At 47.1% G+C, this 22,513-nt stretch overlaps 13 protein-coding genes across 13 annotated transcripts; 5 read left to right on the top strand and 8 right to left on the bottom strand.

Annotated features, from left to right (window-relative positions):
- Positions 1 to 913: 913 nt before the first annotated feature.
- On the bottom strand, positions 914 to 2,031 carry BGW36DRAFT_369156 (putative proteasome component Pre3). The gene is made up of 5 exons (XM_046215093.1): positions 1,879 to 2,031; positions 1,777 to 1,822; positions 1,710 to 1,724; positions 1,389 to 1,664; positions 914 to 1,334 (listed from the first exon to the last, which is right to left on the bottom strand). The coding sequence occupies exons 1-5, from the start codon at positions 1,910 to 1,912 to the stop codon at positions 1,010 to 1,012; spliced, it is 696 nt and encodes a 231-aa protein (XP_046076340.1). The 5' UTR covers positions 1,913 to 2,031; the 3' UTR covers positions 914 to 1,009.
- Positions 2,032 to 2,158: 127 nt separating this feature from the next.
- Positions 2,159 to 3,740, top strand: BGW36DRAFT_312377 (BEM46 family protein). The gene is made up of 4 exons (XM_046212500.1): positions 2,159 to 2,560; positions 2,616 to 3,128; positions 3,180 to 3,305; positions 3,358 to 3,740. Exons 1-4 carry the CDS (start codon positions 2,421 to 2,423, stop codon positions 3,506 to 3,508), a joined length of 930 nt encoding a protein of 309 aa, XP_046076339.1. The 5' UTR covers positions 2,159 to 2,420; the 3' UTR covers positions 3,509 to 3,740.
- BGW36DRAFT_457626 (ATP11 protein-domain-containing protein) lies at positions 3,707 to 5,015 on the bottom strand. Its single transcript, XM_046221980.1, has 2 exons — positions 4,801 to 5,015; positions 3,707 to 4,707 (listed from the first exon to the last, which is right to left on the bottom strand). The coding sequence occupies exons 1-2, from the start codon at positions 4,974 to 4,976 to the stop codon at positions 3,831 to 3,833; spliced, it is 1,053 nt and encodes a 350-aa protein (XP_046076338.1). The 5' UTR covers positions 4,977 to 5,015; the 3' UTR covers positions 3,707 to 3,830.
- A 121-nt stretch (positions 5,016 to 5,136) lies between these two features.
- BGW36DRAFT_443451 (regulator of chromosome condensation 1/beta-lactamase-inhibitor protein II) lies at positions 5,137 to 6,222 on the bottom strand (the record flags this gene model as incomplete). Its single annotated transcript, XM_046221613.1, has 2 exons — positions 5,137 to 6,082; positions 6,176 to 6,222. 2 exons carry the CDS (start codon positions 6,220 to 6,222, stop codon positions 5,413 to 5,415), a joined length of 717 nt encoding a protein of 238 aa, XP_046076337.1. The 3' UTR covers positions 5,137 to 5,412.
- A 530-nt stretch (positions 6,223 to 6,752) lies between these two features.
- BGW36DRAFT_393693 (putative beta-mannosidase B) lies at positions 6,753 to 9,521 on the top strand (the record flags this gene model as incomplete). The annotated part of the gene is made up of 5 exons (XM_046217834.1): positions 6,753 to 6,886; positions 6,947 to 7,909; positions 7,961 to 8,391; positions 8,453 to 8,688; positions 8,736 to 9,521. The coding sequence occupies 5 exons, from the start codon at positions 6,753 to 6,755 to the stop codon at positions 9,519 to 9,521; spliced, it is 2,550 nt and encodes an 849-aa protein (XP_046076336.1).
- Positions 9,522 to 12,515: 2,994 nt separating this feature from the next.
- BGW36DRAFT_393692 (putative endoglucanase) lies at positions 12,516 to 13,222 on the top strand (the record flags this gene model as incomplete). The annotated part of the gene is made up of 2 exons (XM_046217833.1): positions 12,516 to 12,669; positions 12,720 to 13,222. The coding sequence occupies 2 exons, from the start codon at positions 12,516 to 12,518 to the stop codon at positions 13,220 to 13,222; spliced, it is 657 nt and encodes a 218-aa protein (XP_046076335.1).
- A 299-nt stretch (positions 13,223 to 13,521) lies between these two features.
- BGW36DRAFT_369144 (putative branched-chain amino acid aminotransferase) lies at positions 13,522 to 15,158 on the bottom strand. Its single transcript, XM_046215092.1, has 4 exons — positions 14,980 to 15,158; positions 14,603 to 14,900; positions 13,820 to 14,536; positions 13,522 to 13,738 (listed from the first exon to the last, which is right to left on the bottom strand). Exons 1-4 carry the CDS (start codon positions 15,089 to 15,091, stop codon positions 13,726 to 13,728), a joined length of 1,140 nt encoding a protein of 379 aa, XP_046076334.1. The 5' UTR covers positions 15,092 to 15,158; the 3' UTR covers positions 13,522 to 13,725.
- Positions 15,159 to 17,278: 2,120 nt separating this feature from the next.
- BGW36DRAFT_354739 (uncharacterized protein) lies at positions 17,279 to 18,257 on the bottom strand (the record flags this gene model as incomplete). Its single annotated transcript, XM_046213561.1, has 4 exons — positions 17,279 to 17,402; positions 17,457 to 17,536; positions 17,599 to 17,627; positions 17,675 to 18,257. 4 exons carry the CDS (start codon positions 18,255 to 18,257, stop codon positions 17,279 to 17,281), a joined length of 816 nt encoding a protein of 271 aa, XP_046076333.1.
- A 524-nt stretch (positions 18,258 to 18,781) lies between these two features.
- BGW36DRAFT_369138 (uncharacterized protein) lies at positions 18,782 to 20,092 on the bottom strand. Its single transcript, XM_046215091.1, has 3 exons — positions 19,534 to 20,092; positions 19,248 to 19,480; positions 18,782 to 19,189 (listed from the first exon to the last, which is right to left on the bottom strand). The coding sequence occupies exons 1-3, from the start codon at positions 19,745 to 19,747 to the stop codon at positions 18,929 to 18,931; spliced, it is 708 nt and encodes a 235-aa protein (XP_046076332.1). The 5' UTR covers positions 19,748 to 20,092; the 3' UTR covers positions 18,782 to 18,928.
- BGW36DRAFT_369136 (uncharacterized protein) lies at positions 20,093 to 20,714 on the top strand. Its single transcript, XM_046215090.1, has 2 exons — positions 20,093 to 20,599; positions 20,653 to 20,714. The coding sequence occupies exon 1, from the start codon at positions 20,116 to 20,118 to the stop codon at positions 20,350 to 20,352; it is 237 nt and encodes a 78-aa protein (XP_046076331.1). The 5' UTR covers positions 20,093 to 20,115; the 3' UTR covers positions 20,353 to 20,599; positions 20,653 to 20,714.
- Positions 20,093 to 21,058, top strand: BGW36DRAFT_457620 (uncharacterized protein). The gene is made up of 2 exons (XM_046221979.1): positions 20,093 to 20,599; positions 20,653 to 21,058. The coding sequence occupies exons 1-2, from the start codon at positions 20,527 to 20,529 to the stop codon at positions 20,856 to 20,858; spliced, it is 279 nt and encodes a 92-aa protein (XP_046076330.1). The 5' UTR covers positions 20,093 to 20,526; the 3' UTR covers positions 20,859 to 21,058.
- BGW36DRAFT_85272 (uncharacterized protein) lies at positions 20,989 to 21,512 on the bottom strand. The gene has a single exon (XM_046222643.1). The coding sequence runs from the start codon at positions 21,379 to 21,381 to the stop codon at positions 21,118 to 21,120; it is 264 nt and encodes an 87-aa protein (XP_046076329.1). The 5' UTR covers positions 21,382 to 21,512; the 3' UTR covers positions 20,989 to 21,117.
- On the bottom strand, positions 21,501 to 22,041 carry BGW36DRAFT_354737 (uncharacterized protein; the record flags this gene model as incomplete). Its single annotated transcript, XM_046213560.1, has 2 exons — positions 21,501 to 21,751; positions 21,813 to 22,041. 2 exons carry the CDS (start codon positions 22,039 to 22,041, stop codon positions 21,501 to 21,503), a joined length of 480 nt encoding a protein of 159 aa, XP_046076328.1.
- Positions 22,042 to 22,513: the final 472 nt, after the last annotated feature.

The following is a 22,513-nucleotide window of genomic DNA, read 5'->3' as shown; positions in this document are numbered from 1 at the left end:
TATTATCGACGTTGATTCACGTCGCACTCACAAGCCTACCTCGACGCAACCCGGTGCATTGTCGGGAGGGAGATCAGTCTTGCTCGTAGTCTCTCGCTCCTCCCCTGGCGATCAGTCCAGCGATAGTCGAAAGTCAATCAGGCCGCGTTCACGCCCAACGACGCCACGAAGCACGGGGGCAGGGATAGGACAATGATTGACGATCACGCCGCAGACCGAAACCGCCCGGCGATGTCGATGCAGGCGCAGCAATTAGATCGAGATGCGAAACTGCTAGGTGTTAGATGTCGTCATAGAATGCTCGCTCGACTCCTGCACGTAGCAGCTCACCGGTAGTCCGCTTCTCTCAACCAGACCCAGCTGGCTTTCGATGGAAGGTATCGTGTATAATTCTAATGGGGGAATCGTATAGAGTGCCTGGTCGGTTGATGCGGAAATGCAATGCTTGAAACTCGCCTAGAATTGAAGAGCAGCTGAAGAAAGCGGTGAACTGGACTGGACTGAATCGAATTGAGTGCGACGAATCGAGCAGATCCCGCGACTTATCAGGATCGCGCCGGATCTTCCTCGTGGCTGGCAGGCGGGACGGCACAAGAGAGAAGACACATTAATTAGGGGACATAAAGAGAGAGAGAGAGGGAGGAGACAGAGATATCAAGAGAGAAAAGAAAAAAGCGATCAAGATAGCAGCATGAAGCAGGCCTAGGCTCTGGCAGCAGCTGGCGACTGCTGTTCTGGCAGGAGCAGCCGGGCCTGGCGAATGACACTGCGCCGCCCGAGCAGGTGGTGGGCTCCATCGTCCTGATTCCGCGCGGGGACGGCCAATCATCTTGTACCTACAGCCAGCACTAATCGTGTATTTATATTCTTTCTATATTCTATATCCTACATAGAATATATACTATATATAAGAATATGTTAATATTGTATAGCTTAGTTTAGACATGCTCACGGATACGACAATCTCTTTTATTAACTCCACTTATCAGTGCTGCAATGATGAACAACCCTATCTCGCCGCCCCAGGTCCGCTATACCCATTGTCCGGCAGATACAAGTGTCGTACTGCGCCCTTGGCTGTCAGCACCACCAGTCGGATCACACCGCCAGAGCTGCCATCCCATTTGATCGCCTCGCCCAGCGCGCTCTTGACAAAGCTGACGCCCTCCTCCTCGGTCATGCCCTCCTTCCAGTTGGCATCGCAGTATCCATAAATGTACGTAGACCCAGACCCGCCAATTGCATACGCTTGCTTGTGGAGAGATCCGCCGAGAGGAATCGAGTATACCTGCCCGCCATGTCGCCGGTCGTAGCCAGCAATGATGATACCCGCACTATCTCATTCCTCACATTAGCTCTGCCTGACCCGAAGGATACCATGAACCCACCTAAGCATGTCTTTGTTCTCATAGCATAGTTCCTGAAACAGGGCAGCCGCGGTCTGGGTGCTGGGAGCCTCTTCATTGGCAATGCCGTACATATTGAGGTGGTAGGAGACGATGTCAGCCACCGCCTGCGTGTCGGCCGCTGACCCGGATCGACAGCACCAGATCGTGTCGTGCACTTGTGTCAGCTTGTCTGTGACTCGATTCGCAATGTATGCACCGGTCGTCGTCCGGCTGTCGGCTCCGAGGATAACGCCGTCTTTGAAGTTGATCGCCATGCTGCTTCTGTCAATTCACGAATGCCAACCGCTTTGGTGTGCTTACATCGAGGTACCCAGGCTAGCAGAAGTCAGTTATATTCAAGTAAAATAGCTATGGAGGGAGAACGCACTTTACTTCGCCCTTCTTCAAATGGTTCATGTCAACGTGGATGCCATCTAGAACAAACGCATTAGCTCCATTCGATACTAGCATGAGCATCGGAACAGCATACCCTCGCCCAACGAACCCGCTGTGTTTGAGATCATCGTGATCTCGCTCTGTATGTAGTATTTTGCGTCTGGATAAGCTGTTGTACAAGGCACAAGTCGGCGGTGGTTGCGTAGCAGGATTGGATTGAGGATGGGAAGTCGAGCTGGTGACGAACTGAGGCAGACAACTAACGCGTAGCTCCGAGGCGGTCAGGTAGCTGGAGCTTGTGATTGGGCCTGCGGTTGGGCGTGCGCTTATCGTCCCAGCGTCCCCTTTTAGCTTGGACGGTAGCCTTGTCGTACAGTTGTCCTGCTGTTCGGTGCATATTGTGATACTCATCTTTATGCCCTCGCTGCGAGAATCCGTTCCTGTCTGCCATTGACTGGTTTGCATCGCTCGCTTCATCTCTGGAGGAAATATCTGCGCCCCTGTGTGTGCCTTGACAATCCTGGGGGAACCAACATTGCGCATGCGACACCCCGCAATGCTACGCGCCTGACCACGACCGCTATCTGCAGTGCCTCCAGCTTCTGAAGAAGTAAATCCAACTATTCTCTATCCACTATGTCTGAATCTCCGCCACCATCGCCTCAATGGAGCATCACAACGATGGCCGGGAACGCTATCCAGTTCCTGCGCCTTCCCGTCCTCGCGTCCTCCGGTCTTGCAGTGATCGCTAGCAGTCTGCTATATTTCAAACAAAAGTATGCCTATTCTTCAACTACAGAGTTGCTTCCAAGTACTGATTATATCACGCAGTGAATTGATCTATCCACGAACTGTCCCCGTCGATGCTCGCACCAACGTCCCCAAGCCATCTGCATTCGATATCTCCGATTACGAGGATCTCCAGATCCCTACTCCCGACGGCGAGTCCTTGCATGCGCTCTTCATCCGTCCATCCCGGAAAGAGCGGAGCCAAAATGTGACTATACTAATGTTCCATGGGAACGCCGGAAATATCGGGCATCGAATTCCCATCGCCAAAGTTCTGACGCGCACATTGAACTGCAATGTGTTCATGCTGGAGTATCGGGGCTACGGGCTGTCGACTGGAACTCCAGATGAGAAGGGCCTCAATACCGATGCACAGACCGCGCTCGATTATCTACGCCATCGAGCCGAGACGAGAGATACGAAGATTGTAGTGTACGGACAGAGTCTAGGCGGTGCTGTGGCGATTAATCTTGTTGCAAAGAACCAACAGAAGGGAGTGATTGCCGGACTCATTTTAGAGAACACTTTTCTTTGCATTCGCAAACTCATTCCTTCGTAAGTAACCCTCTCTTTACTTTCTGGCTTCTTCGAAACTGACAAGGTTAGTGTGTTCCCGCCTGCCCGCTATCTTGCACGCCTTTGTCACCAATACTGGGGCAGCGAGGATGTGCTACCCAAAATCGAAAAGATCCCGATCCTTTTCCTCTCTGGACTCAAGGATGAACTGGTTCCGTAAGTGATCCCTCTGTCTTGGTTTATATATGCTCATCTGAGAAAACCATAGCCCCGCACATATGTCGCAACTATACGCAGTGTGCAAATCGTCTACAAAAATTTGGCGCGAGCTGCCCAATGGCGGCCACAACGACAGTGTCGCCGAGCCGAATTATTTTGATTACGTCAAATCCTTCGTGATTGACGAGGTTCTTGACTAGGCTAGATTCACTGATTTTTATATACCTACACCTACCTATACATAAGAGATACCCCTTCAAGACCCTGCGAAAGACAAACTATCGAGACCAAGTTTTGGGATGTCTGATCTTCTCTAGGGGCTCGACTTCATTCATTCCATATCATTTCATTGGAATTACTTTTTATACTTTCTTCGTGTTTATGTACATATTGATATGGTCGTTAATGAGATTTGATGTTTTTATTATTCGTAACTGACTTTGGTATACATGATATAATATAATTCAACTATTCTACAAGAACCACATCACCATCTTACAAGCCCTCGAACCGAGCCAGCTTCTACGAGATCTTCTCCGTCTCATCAACCAGATCCTCCACCTTGAACCCTTCTACATCCCCTCGCGTAAACATCCGCAATAGCTCGCCCTTCCGCCCACTTCCCTCGCCGTCATAGTCATAAAACCGCTGCACACAGCTCACCAGCCAACTAGCCTCCGACACTGACACCCCCGAGTCCGGCATCACCTGTCCATGCATCAGCACAAGACCCTTATCATCCGCGAGATCCAGATGATGCGTAATAGTCGTATGTGGTTGCGCATAGGAACCGTGCAGTTTGTACGAGGCTAGCTGCGTGAAAACGATCGTCGAGGCATGCGTATTCACCGTGTTCGACGATGACGAAGTTGAAGACGGCTGAGGTGATGCAGGCGGGTGGAAGGCCCATTGCAAAAAGTGAATATCTGCGCCGCCCTCAACCGCAGCCGACTCTTCTGCGGTCTGTTGGCCCTCGGTAGATGAGGCGGGCGCTTGGCGGGGGAGAGGAAGGATGAACTGCGGGTTTGAGCGGGCGACGTTGGCCATGCGCTGGTAGGTATCGAGGGGCACGACGGCGCAGATGGAGTGCGGGTTGTGAGCGTGGCGGAGACGCCAGAGGGTTTCAATTTCTTTGGCGGGGAGGGCGAGGATTTTGTCGATGTTGAGGATCGAACTTAGTGGTTTTATGCCGGGGGGTCCAGAGGCTGCTTTTGCGGCGGCCGCAATTGGTGAGGGTGGCGATTGTTGTGATACAGGCGAAGGAGAGGGGGGAATGGATGTCTTGCTGGACAAATTTGGTACTGGTTCAGGCGTGACAACAGTCGCGGCGCTGCTGCGATGCTTTGAGATTTTTTCCTTGTAAGCTTCTTTCAGCGATTCTATAGATTCGTGTCCTTCTCTACACAAAATAGCGTTAGTCGTTTAATCCACCAGTTCCAGTTAGCCAGGTCAAGTTCCCAGCTAGTCAGGTCAAGTGCTTGGGGCCGCTCACTCCTTTGCTTTCTGCTTCAGTTTATCCTGGTACTTCTCCAAGATCTGCTGGGGGTCGCGATGCGTCGCTAAAAAGCGCACGTCGTGGACCTGCGCCCATCGCCGCTGTTGTTGGGGCTGCAGGTGTCTGGAATTGGTTCGTAAGAGTGTATGAAGTCTGGGTAATCGGAGGGCCATGGTGGGAGTTGAATTGATTGTGTAAAGAGAAAAGTCGAGGGTTGAAGATGGCGAGAACGGTTAGACTGATGCCAAGCCAGCCACTGTCAATTCCGCCGCCTCCCCGAACTGCCGACATTAGCAGCAGCCTTCTTCAATAGCTAATTACATATATAGTGCTAGAATATGAAATATCTTGGTGATATCCCTAAAAACTCTTGGTGAGCCTACATCAATTGATATGCCATGTCAAAACATTGCCCTCGCGTTATTTACTGGATCGAGATGGAGGACCCTGCTTATTCCACATGGATGAGTTGGAGGCGATTGCGAATGCAGTTTTAATTATACATTGGAAATGTTACTTTATCATTCCTAAGGGGCTAGCAGCTTTATTATGTATACCGTTTGGTTGGGATCATACAGACCGGCCACAATGCTGATGCTGAATCGCCCACTAGCAGCGGCTGAAACTGGCCAGATGTTTCCCAGAGACATGCTTATTTTGGAGGAGGGTGGGCTCCTCAATCTCGTCCCCGAGACTAAGACCAGTCTGATGTTGAGCATTGAACCCCCAGCTGTAAGCTTTTCCATCCTTGGTAATAGCAATAGAGTGATCCATCCCTGCAGTCGCAAAAACAATTTCGTCATCAATGCCGGCTATGGGAGTTGCAGCTTTAAGAATTAGTGGTTTTCCATAGGTGTCATATATGATGTCAGATGATGGAATTTTCTTGCTAAGAATACCGAGGGCTTTGTTATCAATGCGTCCCAAAGTAAGACATTGGCCCTGGTCGGTCAACGCCAAACTGTGGTCTTTCCCACCAAATACGGTGGTAATACTCCATTGTTTCCCCAGAGTTTGAACTTCAGTGGGGTAAAGGACCCCAGCATCACTCTGCCCAGCTCCTTTGAAAATTCCAGTTTGCCCGAAATTATTTGATCCCCAAGCATATACTTTGCCATTTTTTCGGATTGCAAATGAATGATAAAGTCCGGCGCCAATATCAATAATATCATGAGAAAGAGCACATTGCCCAGGAGTAAGCCATGGGGCTTTGTGTAAGCGATTGGTGATACGCCTGCCCAGCTGGCCCTGCTCCTCACAGCCCCAGGTGAAAACGGTTCTATTTTATGTCAGCGCGAGAACAGGCTGCGCTCCAGCAGCGAGTTTTATAACAGTCAAATTGATTGTTGCTGCTATCCAGATACGGTAACACCTGCCTGGGATCAGCCCAGACAGGCAAAGTGTTGCTGCCTGAGGCATAAATCACGTGCCCACTTCTTGGTTGAAATTCCGGGCTGAGACTATCAATGTGACATCAGATCGACTTGTGCGACAGGTTTCGGCAAAATTACCGTAGAAGAAAGTGAACTCTTCTGCTTTACTTAAGTTAATATCCCGACACGGTATCATAGTCTGAAACGAAGTGATTCAGGAACGGACCGTGTCCGTTCCAAATGCGGAAACACCAAACTAGAGATATGAGGCTGCCCCCGCAACTCCGCCGAGACCCTCCTTCTCCATCCGCACCGCTTCGACGATAGGCTGATGGCGTGTATCTCTAGCACAGACATCCCACTGTCTTTAATTTGATTCCTGGACACGTTCCCTGCGTCTCCACATTAGCTTCGGACGGAATTCCGCAAGCCTAGGAACGCATGAACTATTCGTATAAAGAGCCCTATTTATCCTCCAAATGTTGTTGAGAGTTTTAGAACTTGAAAAAAGAAATTACACCGACTCACATCTAGAGAGGTTAACAAGAGTCTGTACTGTAGGTACATTTCAAGAATATGACCTTGTTTTCCAAGCAATCACTGTCTTCCAACTGGGAATTCAGGCAAGCCGATGATTCGGCTTCAAATGACTGGCTCCCGGTCCCGTCAATACCGTCGGTCGTGCATCAAGATCTCATAGCGAATGGCAGGTTCGTTCAGATTATGTGAAAAGATGCATTTGTGCGCTATAGAAATGCTAATTGTAATAGATTATCGGACCCTTTCATCGGCTTCAATGAGCTACATGCAGAGTGGGTTGGCGAGAAAGCATGGATCTATAAAACCGTCATACAAACACCAGAAACCCCAGCTGGTGCCAAGGCCTATCTTGTTTTTGATGGCCTCGATACTTTTGCTACTGTCCATCTCAATGGCAAGGTGATATTGGAGAGCGACAACATGTTTCTATCCCACCGGATAGATGTGACGAATAATCTTCTTGAGGCCGGGACACAGGAGCATAGTCTTGAAATTCATTTTGACTCTGCCTTGCTCAGAGCACGGGAAATTCAAAAGCACTATCCAAACCACAAGTGGGTTGGTTTTAATGGCGAGATGGCTAGACTGGGCGTCAGGAAATCGCAGTATCATTGGGGATGGGATTGGGGCCCAGTTCTCATGACAGCGGGAATTTGGAAGGATGTGCGTCTGGAGGTTTATAGTACGAGAGTAGCTGACCTTTGGACCGAACTTGAATTGTCACACGATCACCAACTTGCGCGAATCAAAACCTATGCAAAGATCGAGTCGAGCAACGCATTGAATGGCCATATATCAGTCTTTGGTCTCTCTCTAGACGGCAATGAAATTGACCAGCAAAGTGCTCCCATCGGCTCTGACGGATCTGTTGCAGTGACATTCAAAGTGAAACAGCCAAAGCTCTGGTGGCCAAATGGCTACGGCGAGCAGACTCTATATCAGCTATCAGTCAAAGTGGTTGAAAATGGCACCGAAATACATCAATTATCAAAGAAAATTGGAATACGTACTGCAGAAGTCATTCAACAGCCCGACAAACATGGAAAATCATTTTTCTTTCGAATCAATGGTGTTGACGTTTTCTGCGGCGGTTCCTGCTGGATCCCAGCAGATAACTTTTTGACTCGTATCAGTGCAGAAAAGTACCGGAACTGGATTAAGCTGATGGTTGCAGGAAATCAAGTTATGATCCGGTATGAATAATCCCCCTTTTTTTAACGATAAGAATTCCTGACTTATATTAGTGTCTGGGGTGGTGGTATCTATGAGCATGATGCGTTTTATGATGCATGCGATGACTTAGGCGTCCTGGTCTGGCAGGACTTCATGTTTGGCTGTGGTAACTATCCGGCTTGGCCAGCTATGTTAGAGTCTATCAAACAAGAAGCAATCGATAATGTCAAACGACTCCGACATCACCCGTCCATTGCACTCTATGCTGGGAACAACGAGGACTATCAAGTCCAGGAACAATCGGGACTAACATACAACTACGAGGACAAGAACCGGGAGCATTGGCTAAAGACTGACTTTCCGGCACGCTATATCTATGAGCATATCCTGCCGTCCATTGTGAGGGAGTATTCGCCCAGCGTCTTTTACCACCCCGGAAGCCCGTGGGGAGATGGAAAGATCACCTCTGATCCAACAGTTGGCGATCTGCACCAGTGGAATGGTAAGAAAAACCTTGCTGTCTTGGCTTCAATTAAATCAACCCTGGCTAATGAAACTACTAGTATGGCATGGCACACAAGAAAAATACCAGATTTTTGGATCGATTGGAGGTCGATTTAACAGTGAATTTGGCATGGAGGCCTTCCCACATCTTGAAACAATCGAACATTTTGTTGAGGATAAGAAAGACTTGTTCCCGCAATCTCACGTTATAGACTTTCACAACAAAGCAGACGGCCACGAACGCCGTATAGCTACTTATCTCGTCGAAAATTTGAGGACAGCGACCGATTTGGAGGTAAGCATGGTGCATTATCTCTCACTACTCTACTGAATTATTTACAGACCTACATCTACTTAACACAAGTCGTCCAAGAAGAGACTATGATGTTTGGCTACCGGACCTGGCGACGCCAATTTGGGGATGAACGTCACTGCGGTGGTGCCTTGCTCTGGCAACTGGACGACTGCTGGCCTACAATCTCGTGGGCAATCGTCGATTATTTCCTTCGACCAAAGCCAGCGTATTACGCCATGGCGCGCATTCTTGCTCCAGTCGCCGTCGGTGTCCAGCGGGAACATCACGACTGGAGTATATCGCACGCGCGTCCCGCCAAGAAAAGCAAGTTCGAGTTATGGGCAGTAAGCAGTTTACAGAAAGAGGCTGTGGCTTTGATTGAGCTTCGGTTTATTTCGGTTGATACCGGCCTGGAAGTTCGTGAGCGTATCGTGCACGACAACGTTCGTCTCGTTCCGAACGGGACAACAAATCTCATTCTTGACGGCGTTATCGACCATGCCGCCTACCCCGAGCCTCATATCCTTGCCACGCGCATGTGGATCGATGGAAAGCTCGTGGCGCGGGATGTCGACTGGCCGCAGCCATTCAAATACCTAGACTTCAGTGATCGAGGACTCGAAGTGAGAGAGAAGGAGGGAGCCGCGGCTGACGAGAAAGTGCTAGGAATAAGCGCTCGTAAGCCAGTGAAGTGCCTGGTTTTTGAGGAGCGAGAAGGCGTCACTGTCAGTGATAGCGCGTTGGATATTATCCCTGGAGATGACCAGACCGTGAAGGTCAGTGGATTGAAAGCAGGCGATAAGTCATTGAGATACAAGTACCTTGGACAGTAAATTGTGCGGTGATACGAAACAAGCCATGGTTATGATTGTGATATCTTGGAATTTAGTTTACATGTAGTGTAGACAACTGTCAAGGGTCTGATGAGCATTCACTTACCGACTACTTCAAGTATGCAACACAGAATAATAGTCCAAAACATCCAAAACACTTGGATGTGATCAAGATAGTCCACAGCACTAGTAATCTACAATGCTACGGTATGATCAATCCCCGCATCGTATTGGGATATATCAACAGACTCTGTATAGTGCAATGCCATAAGTAGTACAACATCAGAATCCCACCGATCTTTCTTCGCTTCTTCATATCACATATGCAAGCCAACTGTGATAGACCGTTGGGTTGTTCGGAGAAAATAGCCAATCCGGAGCCGCCAGCCTATCCAGACACAGTTGACCAGTTGGCGATAGGATCGACGGTGTTAGTGATTTGAAAAGGAGTGGCTGAACCACTAGACTGAAAGTATACCTACTCTCTAATCAGGGAAAACAAAAAATCGAATAGTAGCTGCTATCTATCAAGAAGCTGGCAAGCTAGTCATCGAGTAGCCACATAAAATATTATCTAAACCCTAAACTGTAACCAATGGTTCACCTTCTGCTTCATGGTTTCTTCCAGCATTGGTCCCGCAACTGCTCGGAATGAACGAGTCTTCTACGAAGCTGGCTCCACCATCCGCCAAGATGGTAGCAGTTTGAGGATAGAACGTGAAATAGAGGCCATCGTCTTTGTTCGAAGACATACTACAATTTCTGTCCTGGAGATTGTTGACTTTCAAGTGACGACAAACAACAGTTGGATTCTTGTGAAACGCATCCACGGATCTTCGCTTTATTTGGCATGGCCGAATTTGAATCCTCATGCTCGATAAAACATATTGTCTAGGTTGAAATTGTACCTTTGCCAGCTTCGAGACATACATCCATCAATTCAGGGACGGATTGGGTCCTGCTCAGAAGGATCTGCCTACGACCATTGATTAAACAACGGATTTCCCATAAGGCCCTTCAGTCGTGTGTCCGAATTTCATTAAAGCTACTGGGGATGTTACTGGCTTGGTTTATTGGGAAATGGCTGGTTTCTGGCCTGCATGGTGGGAACGCTGTCTTTGGAGATCGGTATCAGCGATAGTGGCTAGATATTGTCGACGAAATTATGCCTTCTTATCTGAAGGCGTTTGAAATTCACAGTGAAATAGAAATGCTCTGAAATAGGAGAATAGTCCCTCATTTTGCTCCATTCACTATTTGTGGCCGATTTGACTGGTAGACAAATGATCACGGCATGAAATTTTGCTCTCTTCAGATGAAAGTTTGCCTGAATATCAGTCAGATAAGAGACCATCTCAGCACACAAATTGCGCAGATGTGCATATTCTGGCTGCAAGTTACATTTAGCAGCTGCCCTAAAGGTGATGCCAGTAGGGTCCAGTGACTATGCTGGTCAAAGTAGCATTGTCTATCTGATTATCATCTGTACTGTTGGGCTCATTGCTAAATGCGGAGTAAACTCTCGGTACTACCTTTACTCCCACCCGGCAGTATGGGCACATATGTTGAACACGTGGGAGCTCAATTTTTGAATTATCAGGTTCAAGGTGTTTCCAACGGTTGAATAACTGCCGAAAGATGAGGATATTATTTTCATCCTTCCTTCAACTTCCTATTTTATTTTAAAATATATCAATTTAAATATATCAATATGTGAATGACTAGAGAAATTATTATTCAGAATGCAATACGTTAAAACCAATGATTGTTATCCTTCCGGGGATCTGGGCCTTATTTCTGACAGCCGAGCATAACTAGTGGCTGGCTAGCTGTTTGAGACTTCATTTGATGCAACGTCAGCATCACGCTTAGCCGCCTTCTGGTGCGGATCTTTCATGTCACTTTCTCCATCAGGCAACTCCATCACAACTTTTGAAGCCCGACGGCAACAATACACCTATTAAATTTGAGCAGACAATGCTTATGTTTGAGCCCTGCACCCATTTCATCGATTGACTTTGGAGGTTGTATAGCTGGAGTCTAGAATGCAGTCGCAAGAGGTGGCGAGGGTTGAAGGAAGAATAGATAATTCCACTCGCTCCATGGCTGAACCCTGTCTGGTCTATGCAATCCCATCAAATACCGCGTCTTCAAACATCTAAATACTAATAGAGAACTCTAATGCGAAATACGAGGCAGCTACAGTATCAATTTATCGGTACGTCATCGAATCGAATTCCCCAGATTGTATGGTAGTATTGTCCACCCCCGCCCAGAAGAACGGAAAATAATAGCTTCTTGGCCGTTGATTGCCGGCATTAACGGACGCCCTAGATCTCGCTTCCTCGGACTCTCGCTTGCATGGTTTCGGGTCCGACTGGCTGGCGGAGGATGTAGTATAGAATCGTCACCAAACATGGTAGCAGATCCATGATTAACGTCGTGTCCATATTACACCTTCAATACATAAAGCTTAGTCGAGATAGCTGGAAGCAGCTATGATCACCATGATTCAGGCGTCCGGGAGTCCGTGGGGTTTGATACATTTCGCGCATTCAAAAATGCGTGCATCAACTGGTTGTTGTAACATCACTCTCAAGGTTGGGCGGATGCAACGGTTGATTTTTATCGTGTTTACTGTGCCAAGACGGCTGCTCATTTCAATCTGCTGATTTCTAGATCATGGAAGTTCTGTTTACGTACAAGAGCGCTCTCGATGTTGGCGTTTTAAGTCGAGCAGGGGCCGACGCCAGGGCCACCAGGCTCAAGTATATAAGAATGTGGAAGGCCTAAAAATTTTTTTGTCAATATTTCCAATCCTAAGCTCGGAAACAAGGAATTCAGCAGGTTTACTGTCTATTCCTCTCTTCTTTTCTTCTTTATAACCCTCCTTATTGCCCTACTTTCTCTCAACGCTTGCGTTGTGTCACTTTGTTCGTATCTTTCAGGTAAAGACGTTCCGGACCAAATACCCAAATCAAAATGTTTTCCACTATGCTCGTGAAAGCTGTCGCTAGTTTTATGGCCATTGGTGTTGCTTCTGCACACATGGAGCTGGACTGGCCGTACCCTCTGCGCAGCAAATTTGACCCCAATACTCCCGAAAACTTGATCGACTACTCCATGACAAGCCCATTGGACGCCGATGGTGAGTTCATATGTATAAAGTCTATGAATCAAAATAACTAACGAGAATAGGCTCCAACTTCCCTTGCAAAGGCTATAACACCAACACCCCCTGGCGCGCCACTGTTGCATGGTCTGCTGGCCAGCAATACAACATTAGTCTCGCTGGCAGCGCCACTCACGGCGGTGGCTCATGCCAGCTGTCGCTGAGCTACGACAACGGCACCTCCTTCCACGTCATCGAGTCAATTGAAGGCGGCTGCCCACTGCAGTCCAAGTACGATTTCACCATGCCCGACGACGTAGCCAACGGTGACGCATTGTTTGCCTGGACCTGGTTTAACTTCGAGGGTAACCGTGAAATGTATATGAACTGCGTCGACATCACGATCTCCGGCGGCTCGGGCACTGCTGGGGCCTTCGAGTCTGCGTACCCGGCTATATTTGTCGCGAATGTTAACAATGGCTGCTCGACCGTGGAGCAACAGGAGGTTGTTTTTGCGAATCCCGGTAAGCAGGTTCTGTATGGCGGAAGTGTGACGAGCTCTAGCTCTCCTTTCCCGTCTTGCTCTTGAAGAGAGTCATTGGCATGGTATTCGGGGTGGGTGACGGGTGAAATGTATATAGGAAATGAAATGTTACCCTAGTTGATGCAGTGTCACGCTATCTTATGCCATAGTACTATTACCCTTGAACAAATCCATTCTGTAGCACAAGCTTGATCAAGCGCCTTGCTTTGTTGATGCATGCTATGTAGCAGTATCTTGAAACAAGTAGATGTAAAGCGCATAATCAAAATGGAAGATGTGAATCCTGGGTCCGGAATGAGCCGAACCATGGGCTGTGTATGCGAAGAATGTGAAGTAGAGTTTGCTATAAATAAGACAATCACAATGTTTATTCACTATATAGACTAATAAAACTAATGATTTTATGTTTCTTTTGAAATTTCAGATAAGCAATGTTCTATCAGACCGAAAATCTGTAAAATCCGAGAAAATTCCGCTCTAAATAAAGAAATCAACACTAGATGACTCGTTCGCATCTTTCCCGTACATGTTGACACAAGAGAATAGATTTAGGCGACAATACTAAATAACCAATTAGAATACAAAATCTGTAATATGTTGCGCAAACCGAACGTGGAAGAGGCGAAAGGGGTAATAACTCACCTCCAGGGATGTTCCGTCTCTCCATACTGAATATCCTCAATCCATTTCTTCACTGTCTGCGCAAGGTCCCCGATTTCATGGCCCTCCTTTAGTCCGCAGTCGACAACCCCTCCATTCCAAGTAATTGAACGGATCGGGCTGACAATAAGAGCGGTTCCCGCCCCAAAGAAATCCAGCAGACGTCCTTGCTCGGAAGCTTCTTTGATCTCACGCATGTAAACTCGTTTTTCTGACACTGTCCAACCATCTGGCACAAGTCGTTCGCGGGCGAGGTCGAGAATCGAGTCTCTCGTTATACCCGGAAGAATTGTGCCGTCGAGAGGTGGAGTGAGGAGTTCCTTGGTGTTTGTCTCAGGATTCACCCATGCGACAAACAAATTCATCGTACCGGCCTCGGTAATGTAGTGTTCTTCAGGCACGGAAGGGTCACCGAGCAGCCACAATACCTGCTGCAACCCTCGCTCGCTGGCTTGCTCCTGAGCGACAATCGTAGGCGCATAGTTACCGCCAACTTTATTATCTCCGGCCCCTCCAGGCCATGCGCGAACTGGTGAAGATGCAGCCTCAAGCGAAATGGCTTTAACGCCACTGCTGCCAAAGTAGTTGCCCACCGGACTTGCGATAACATATAGCAGGGCTGATCGCGGACGCGATACGCTGACATCGGCTCCGGTGCCAATTAAGGTTGGACGTAAATACAATGCGAAGCCACGGCCTCTATTATTATTAACGCCTCGCAGTCAGAACCAGGATTCCGTTCTACACCAGAATGAAAGAACCTACTCAGGAACCCAGCGACTTTCAAGCCGGGCATATTCAATCAGGACCTTGAGAAGTTCATTCTCATTGAATGTCGGCAGAGCTACACGCGCAGCAGATCTGTTGAGTCGTTGGATATTCCTTTCTGGCCGGAATAGGCGTACATTCCCCTGAGCATCTTTGTACGCTTTCATACCCTCAAAGCAACAGAAAGCGTAATGGAAAACAGCTGCTGCTGGATCGAGTTCCAGTGATTTGTAAGGCTCAATGACCGGCTCGGTCCATCCTGTGTTGACATCCCATGAAACGGACAGAATGTGGTCTACACAAAGATATTAGTTTGTTGTGAGAAAAGATCAAAAAATAAAATCCCGCGACAGGCTGATGAGCGCCCTACTTACCCGTAAAAGAACGGCCGAACTGCAGCTTGTCAGCCGGCTGCAATGGCTTGAGCTTGTCGGCCTGCTTGACGAGAAGTTTCGTCGAGTCTATATCTTTAGAGATGCTGCCCATGGTGATCGACTCAACTGGCGCTGGAACTGATAGGATGAAACATGACAGGTGTTTGAAAGGCTGCAGCAGATGTCGTGCTTGACGGGCCAACATTCAACCAACGGATGATCATCCCGAGCGGGGTTCTGAGAACAGAGCTTATACTCTTATCGTCCTAGTGGGCACCAGTTATCAATAATCAGGAACGGGGCTGACAGGTCAAGCTAGCTGTGAGCGGGTGGTAATTAATAATGCTGTTGGTCATGATAAGGCGGTTGATAATATCAGGTAAATGCTCGCAACAATCCATCAACATCTTTGCGACTTGCATCAAATTCTCGGGATGTAGATCAAGAAATATCTACAGGAAAAATGGTATTGCTGGTCTAGCCCAAAACAATGATAGAATCGGGTCGTCAGCAGTACTCTCGGTGTAAAACGAGTGAACGGGCCTTGCGACCGAAAATCCCCAACCAGTTGGAATACGTCGACGGAGACATTGTCCGTCATGCTTGCTATATAGCAGGGGTAGAGAAATGTCTAGTGAAGCTACCCATCAAATCAGAACTCATATCGAAGGAGTGCGAAGTTGAAAACAATAACCGTCTGGGAATGAATAGCGCGACGCAAGGTTATGTGAAGTTCATCTTTAGCTTGTCACTCGTGTACAAGAATCGCAAGAGGTGATTGCAAGGATCACGTGGCAACTATTCTCTCCTGCATCTGCGTGAGTAATATGCTGCTCTGAGCATTTTTCACAGCTGGATCTTCCTGCCGTCATTCACTATGACAAACAGGAACTCATATGACTACATGATAAAATCGTTTCGTCGAGATTTCGTTTACTAAAAAATTGGATGCCACCATCATACTCTAATAATCTAGCCTTCTGAACTGCTCACTGCTGCTCCTACATATTTGATTATTGACCCAAATGTCTAATAAGATTCTATAATAGCAATCTCACTTTATATTCCGCCCTAAATTTTCATTTCCTTCCATTTAGCACTCGTCTTCCCTGATAAAAAGACCCTTATTCAATTCTACTCAAACTTTCTGAAAGTTCATTCTCACCACATTTTCCAAGATAATTGTTCTTTTTTCCAACTCTCATTATTTCCAAAGTCATTTATTATTAGATATATGTTCCTGTTTTAAAATACATGTAGATATGTATGCTTCCTAGTTTAAACCCTTCTTGATTCCTTCCCTTCTCGCGTACCTTGGCCACATATGTATGACTAGGTGATTAGAATTAAAGCTTGACACAGTTATAACAAAACGGACTATACATATCATTGCATTAATGTGCCTTTACCCTACATGTCAACTGGTGGTGGCTTACATTACTTGTATATTAAGTAGAGTATACGCCATTAGGGCTAAAGGATAACGTGACCTGAGGTGTCACAACACCATGTCTGTGACGTATATCAAGCATATACGTACCACTTCCGTGATCAAACTACGACGTCCATAGCTCTAATCATAGCCTATTATAGCAGGCCAGAATATAGATTCTATATGAGTAACCTTAATATGCGAAGCTTATAACATGAAGAGAAATTATATAAAGATTAATAATTAGTAGTCTAGTTTAGATTATAATTATTATGTATATTATTTTCTTACACTATTATATATAGATTTGGTTATTAAGTATATTGTTTCTTGAGTATTTTATTTATAGCATATACCCCTCTCTTATGAAACATGCCATGGACTCTGTTCACACCCTTTCCCAACCCATATCGTGACAATAATGATGATGATGATGATGGATCGGAATATAGATACACTCGACATAGCAGGCTCTTATAGCCATACCTGCAGCGTTAAGACACTATCTAACCATCAACAGAGTAGAGCGATCCGAAATAAGCGGACGGAGTTTCATGCACACTATTTTGTGCATAGACCGTGACAGTCATTGAAGGAATCTTGAGGTTGTCACTTGGTTGAAAGGTCTGACATAGAATATTAATAAAAGAGCCTCCAAGTCCTTCATTCTCCTCCAATAGCTGGGAGCCTCAGAAACTTCTCAAGCTGTCTAAATTAGAACCAGATACCGCCCACTCTAGTGGATTCTGGCGGTCCTTCCCTACATGCGCAGCACCTGGCCTTATAGCGCAAGCAAAGATCGCTGCCCAATCATTGTTTCTACTTTTCCATCTCTAAATTGGATGAGAGCTTTCCCGATAACCGTTCTCAAGGCCGTGTGTCCCGCTCGAGAGCTCCGGGAGCACGTTCGAGGTCCGCTACATTGCTACCATGCACGTAGTTTGCATGAGCCCAGTCGAGTACCTTCGAGTAAGGCCGACACTTGTGAACGCTGTTAATGGTCAGTTTCAAGAGTCACGAAGGCAATGGTGTACAAAACCCTTACGTGCTAAAGTCTGGCAATGGCTGCTTGTAGCCTTTGGCCCAAACATACGTGACCATACCAAGGTCTGGATCACACATGAGCTGTCGGATGATGTCAGTCACAAAGTAATTTTCGACGGTTTCTCTTTGCGCAAGAGACCTACCTTTTGACGCAGCATATCTATACAGTGGTCTGGAATCTGGTTAGCATGACTCCGATCAACTTTTAGGGCCACTAACCGAGGTGGTATCTCAAAGTTTCTTGGTCCTCCCATTCCTTATTCTTGGGCAGGTAATAATCCATATATGTCGCTTGTCGCACCATGTTGAGGCAATGTAGTTGGTGGAACGCCTCAATACCAGCTATATATCCGCCACCCATCTCTTCTGTGTACTCAGCCGCATATTCAGACGCGTTGATTCTATCGAGCTGGTCTCTGGACAGTCGAACTAAACCTCCCTGGGGATACGTGATCTCTTCCCACGCGTCATCGATATCCTGACTCGGAGGACCGCGAAACCTGTTGTACTTTCGAAGTGCTCCATTAAAGCGTTGCGGTGAGAGCTCCCCATCGTCGTAAATCTCGAGCGCGGGCGACCAAGTCGATATCTTCCGTACGCACTTGTCCTTTGGTTCCATGAATATGATCCCGAAGGCAAGCAAACTCAGGACAAGGCCAAGTATCATTCCTACAGCGAGGGAACGGAGATTCCAAAATTGATGGCTTGGCGTCTTCGCGTCCTCGACGTGCCCGTCACCCTGAAAGCTATCTCCGTTGGCGCCTTCAGCATCGTTCACGCGCTGGTAGCTGAACGTTCCCATCCTGGCTCACCAGATTCTGTCCTACAAAACATAAAAACACAAATACAGGGTGATCGGATATCAGATCGACATCACTGGACAACTCTTGCCACGCGAGTTTCACATCACAATTCATGCGACATTTTTGAGTTCTCCAAGACCGAAATAGACATGATCCCTAGTCCCCTTTTGAATTTACTAGTCCGCCCTATTTTTGGTCCGTCCGCAATCCACTCGAAAAAGGGTCGAATCTTACCGTATTGGCAGTACCCGTACGGTAAAATAACATGCGCCAACACATCTCTAGACCAACCGCCACCTAGAGGATCACGACGATAGGTAGTTTAAGTTTTAGTCGGCTCCATAAGTCTCCATTCCTCACGCAGCTGATAGATGGGGGCCGAATATATGAGACATAAGCCCATAATTCATTGCTAAGATTAAGACCGATATCACCCACCCCTGTAACCCGTCCAATGTCGCAAATGCATGACTGAACAATAATAAGATGGCTTAATGTATATCAAATAAAGGTATGCATTAGGCAATATTTAAGATTTTAAATATCAAAAATCATAAAATTAATTAGAATTATGAAGGATAGATATCCAAATATATTTTAATTATCGGCGCATTGTTGAGGACCAAGGGCTATCAATATTGAATGGCATTTTCATGCATTCATACAGAGTTTATTCAAGGTCAGCACAATGACCAGTAGGCCAACAAGCGGTGTTCTTCTGCGCCCACGATGTCAACGCATTCCAGTCTCGACAGCGCCTAAATTGCCCATCTCCCGTTAGCTTCGACCGGTATGGGATATACAATGGGGTGTCGTCGGCGCGGCACTGGATGGACTGGCGGAGAGAGTCGTAGCAGTGGTTGATGTGGATGAGTTTGTCGTCTACCGGTTTGTTCGCCATCAAGTCCTTGATCGCGTCTCGTAGGTAGATCTGTCCATACGTCAACAGAAATTCTTCACAAGCCGCTGGAATGGACGCTGTTTCATACCACGCAGTGAATGTCGTGAAACCCTGTAAGGACATACACTCCTTTACTCGCGTCATCGGGAAAGTCTTCGGCAGCAGGAAGTCCGAAATCTGCTGCCTCATCGTGCGGGATAGCAACGAAGCCATTTGTCGTAAAAGATGCCCATTCAGCATCGGACACAGACTGATTTACGTCGCCATATTTAGTGTAGGTGTGATATTGGTCCCATGTCTTCCCATGGGCATATATGCCAGCTACAGAATTCGTTAGATCCAGTCAGTGATATGAAAGGCACGAGATTACGCACTAAACCCATCATCTTTCGCGGCTAGCCTCAGCCGCTGATTTTGGGTGTATAGAGTAACGTTGCAAACAAGTAATGCCAGGGAGACAAGTACCAATGAGATTGGTATGGAAAGGAACGAAATCGACGTTGAAGTCGTGGATGAGGGCTGTTTTTCACTCCTAGGTTCAGATATCACGTCAAAGTTGTCGCGATATCGACCTTCGGTAGAATCCATCTTCTACTATTTCCGAGAGAACACCCCGCATGCCATTAGAAGTAGAACCGCGAAGACAGATTCACGGGTGCCGATGTGGGCCGACACGACAGAGCTCTGGAGTCGCACTCTAGAACATCATGGGCGTGAAATATAGACTCAGCCTCCACAAGTTAATGCAACCGACAGACAGACCTGCCTGATATAACTAGCATGTTACCCCCCAGTAAGTGGTAAGCGCCACGACTAGTCTTGGCATAAATTGTAACCGCTAGTAAGATTTTGTGGCAGTGTCTGACGTTGTGACTCTTTGGAAGAATCATGGGTTTATTGGTTCGGGGCAGATTCGAGACATACGTTGATCGACACAGCTTGAGGAATGTTCCGGGATGACTGCCAAATTCGTGGTTCTCATTTTGCTTGCTCTCCCTAGTTTGTCGAGTCAGCTGAAAAAAGTAAGCTGCCTCACAAAGTCACCGATTGGCGCATTGTGGTTGCCTATTATACCCTGTCGATCTTACGTCAACGAGTCAGGACTCAGCGCTTACCACTCAGCTACTTTTAGCCCCCAAGCCTACCTCTTTAATATAACTAGAATTAGCTTGTGGGTACTGTCAATTGGGTAGTATCGAACATTCTATTCAACAACTGAACTCTCGCTGGAAACATACACAATCTGGTTTTGCTATCGACAATCAATTTCCTCTCCGTCGACAGTATACACAAAGACACGCCGATAGCACCAAAGTGCCGATATCTACTCCATTTACATACCCTCAATCAATATATCATCAGCTACAATGAATTTCAAGTGGCTATCGCTCTTGAGTCTCTGCTTAGTCTCACAGGCCATTGCACTACCTACCTTATCCCGTAAGTTCATCCTTATTTCAACACTTTCACGTCAAAATGCTAATGAGCGCTAGGACCACAATTTGCTCGCGGTGAGGAGATCACCGACGGTACTCAGATCGGTGAAGGATGGAAACGTAGTGAAGATACCACCGATGGCACTCAGATCGGTGAAGGATGGAAACGTAGTGAAGATCACACCGATGGCACTCAGATCGGCGAGGGCTGGAAACGCAGCGAAGACACTACCGATGGCACTCAAATCGGTGAAGGATGGTAGATTCACTTCAAGATGAATCTGGTTTCTTTTCTTTTCTTCGCTTTGCTTTCTTTTGTTTTAGAACCAAGAACTAGCCATTTCATGGTTAATTTCATATGTAACAGGTCACGTTAAATTTAAGAACCAAATGGTTTTTAAAGGTTCTGGGATAGGACACGCATGTATATACCCTTGGGAATAGTCAAATTGGAAATTGCGCTCTCTTTATCAAAGTCTACGGAGTAAATTTCGGATCTTGAAAACCTTTGTGTATTAATGGCTAGGAATTATACATCCTAATCCCATCATGCTCACGGCTCTCACAGTGTCCAAAGTGGTCATACAGCGCAATCGGATGATCGCTATCTACATAACAGGCTGAATTGTTCTTCGCCCAATCCCTTCGACTATCCCAGTCGATGCAACGCCGCAGCTGTCCATTGCCTGTCTGATTACGACCCCAGGTATACAGCAATGTATCCCCCGAAGTCCCGCACATAATATACTGCAGTAGGCTATCGAAACAGTGCCGGGAGTGTCCCATGGGGAGGCTTGGAGTCTGGCCCGCCGCCAACTCGGTCAAGGTCTTGCGGAGTATTGTTAAGCAGTGAATCTGGTGGTATCTATACCCGTTGTTCCTTTGTCAGTCACTTTGAAGATAGATTACCGAATGAGGTGGGGGTTAACGCACGCGTCAATAATATACACTCCCTTGGAATTATCGGACGGTAAGCTCATGGTGTCCGGAAGATGGTGCGCGGCAGCCCACTCGTGGTCAACGGTCACGAAGCCATGGGCTGGAATGATACGGTCCCACGCTTCATTCACGGCTTGATCATCGTTAGGGTCCGAGGAGCTGTAAATGTTGCTGTACCATTGGAATTCTCTCCAACGAGTGTCAGAGGATGTGAGTTCTATTCCGACAGGCGTAAGCTGAGTTTGCTCAAATTCCAAGAGATGACGGTAGGAACTCACGGTATTCTGGGACTTTGGCCCGAGCTTCAGGTTGGTCCGGCCGGTAGTAGGTCTGTTCCAATGCGAGGATGGTGCATACAATGGACAGGAATACTATTACCGCTTCGCGCCAGAAGTGTAGGGTATTTGTGACATAGCGGTACACGTGCTGGTTGGGATAATGTAAATTGGAGTTGCTGCCGTCAAGAGACGTATATTTCGCTTCTGAGGATTTGAAGCCCGAGAACATGATTGCTGAGTACTTGGGGTGACACTTCTATTCAGTCCTGAGTGTTCTGCGAGAACCAGAGGATTAACATGAGAGTGGATCTTCCCATCTACCGAGTCTAGATCTCACTGGTGGTGGGACAGAGAGGGAAGTATAATGTCTGGTTTCTATTACAGCTAATCGGCCACGTCCACGGAGTAAAGACTTGGCACCAAGCTGGTTTGCTCTAAGCGATCTCACTAGACGATTTGAGAGAATAGTATAATTATGTTGCTATTTAAAACTAGGGGATATCAACTCATTGGAGCACGCGCCTCGCATTAAGCGCTTCAATTACGTGCATCCAGGGAAAGGGTATTTAGGCTTTTTTTATCCACCCTCCCGTTCAGCCGATTCAGGATGGACTATTTTTTATGGTTGTTGAGAATTAAGGGGATGGATGTGCACTTTGGCCCCCAAAGTGACGTTATCTTCTCCTGCCGCCATCAACCCC

The sequence above is a fragment of the Talaromyces proteolyticus genome, assembly GCF_021365285.1.
Source record: "Talaromyces proteolyticus strain PMI_201 chromosome Unknown BGW36scaffold_2, whole genome shotgun sequence".
NCBI classification, from domain to species: domain Eukaryota; kingdom Fungi; phylum Ascomycota; class Eurotiomycetes; order Eurotiales; family Trichocomaceae; genus Talaromyces; species Talaromyces proteolyticus.
The sequence above is the reverse complement of the archived record's forward strand: the minus strand, read 5'-3'. Positions and strand labels throughout refer to the sequence as shown.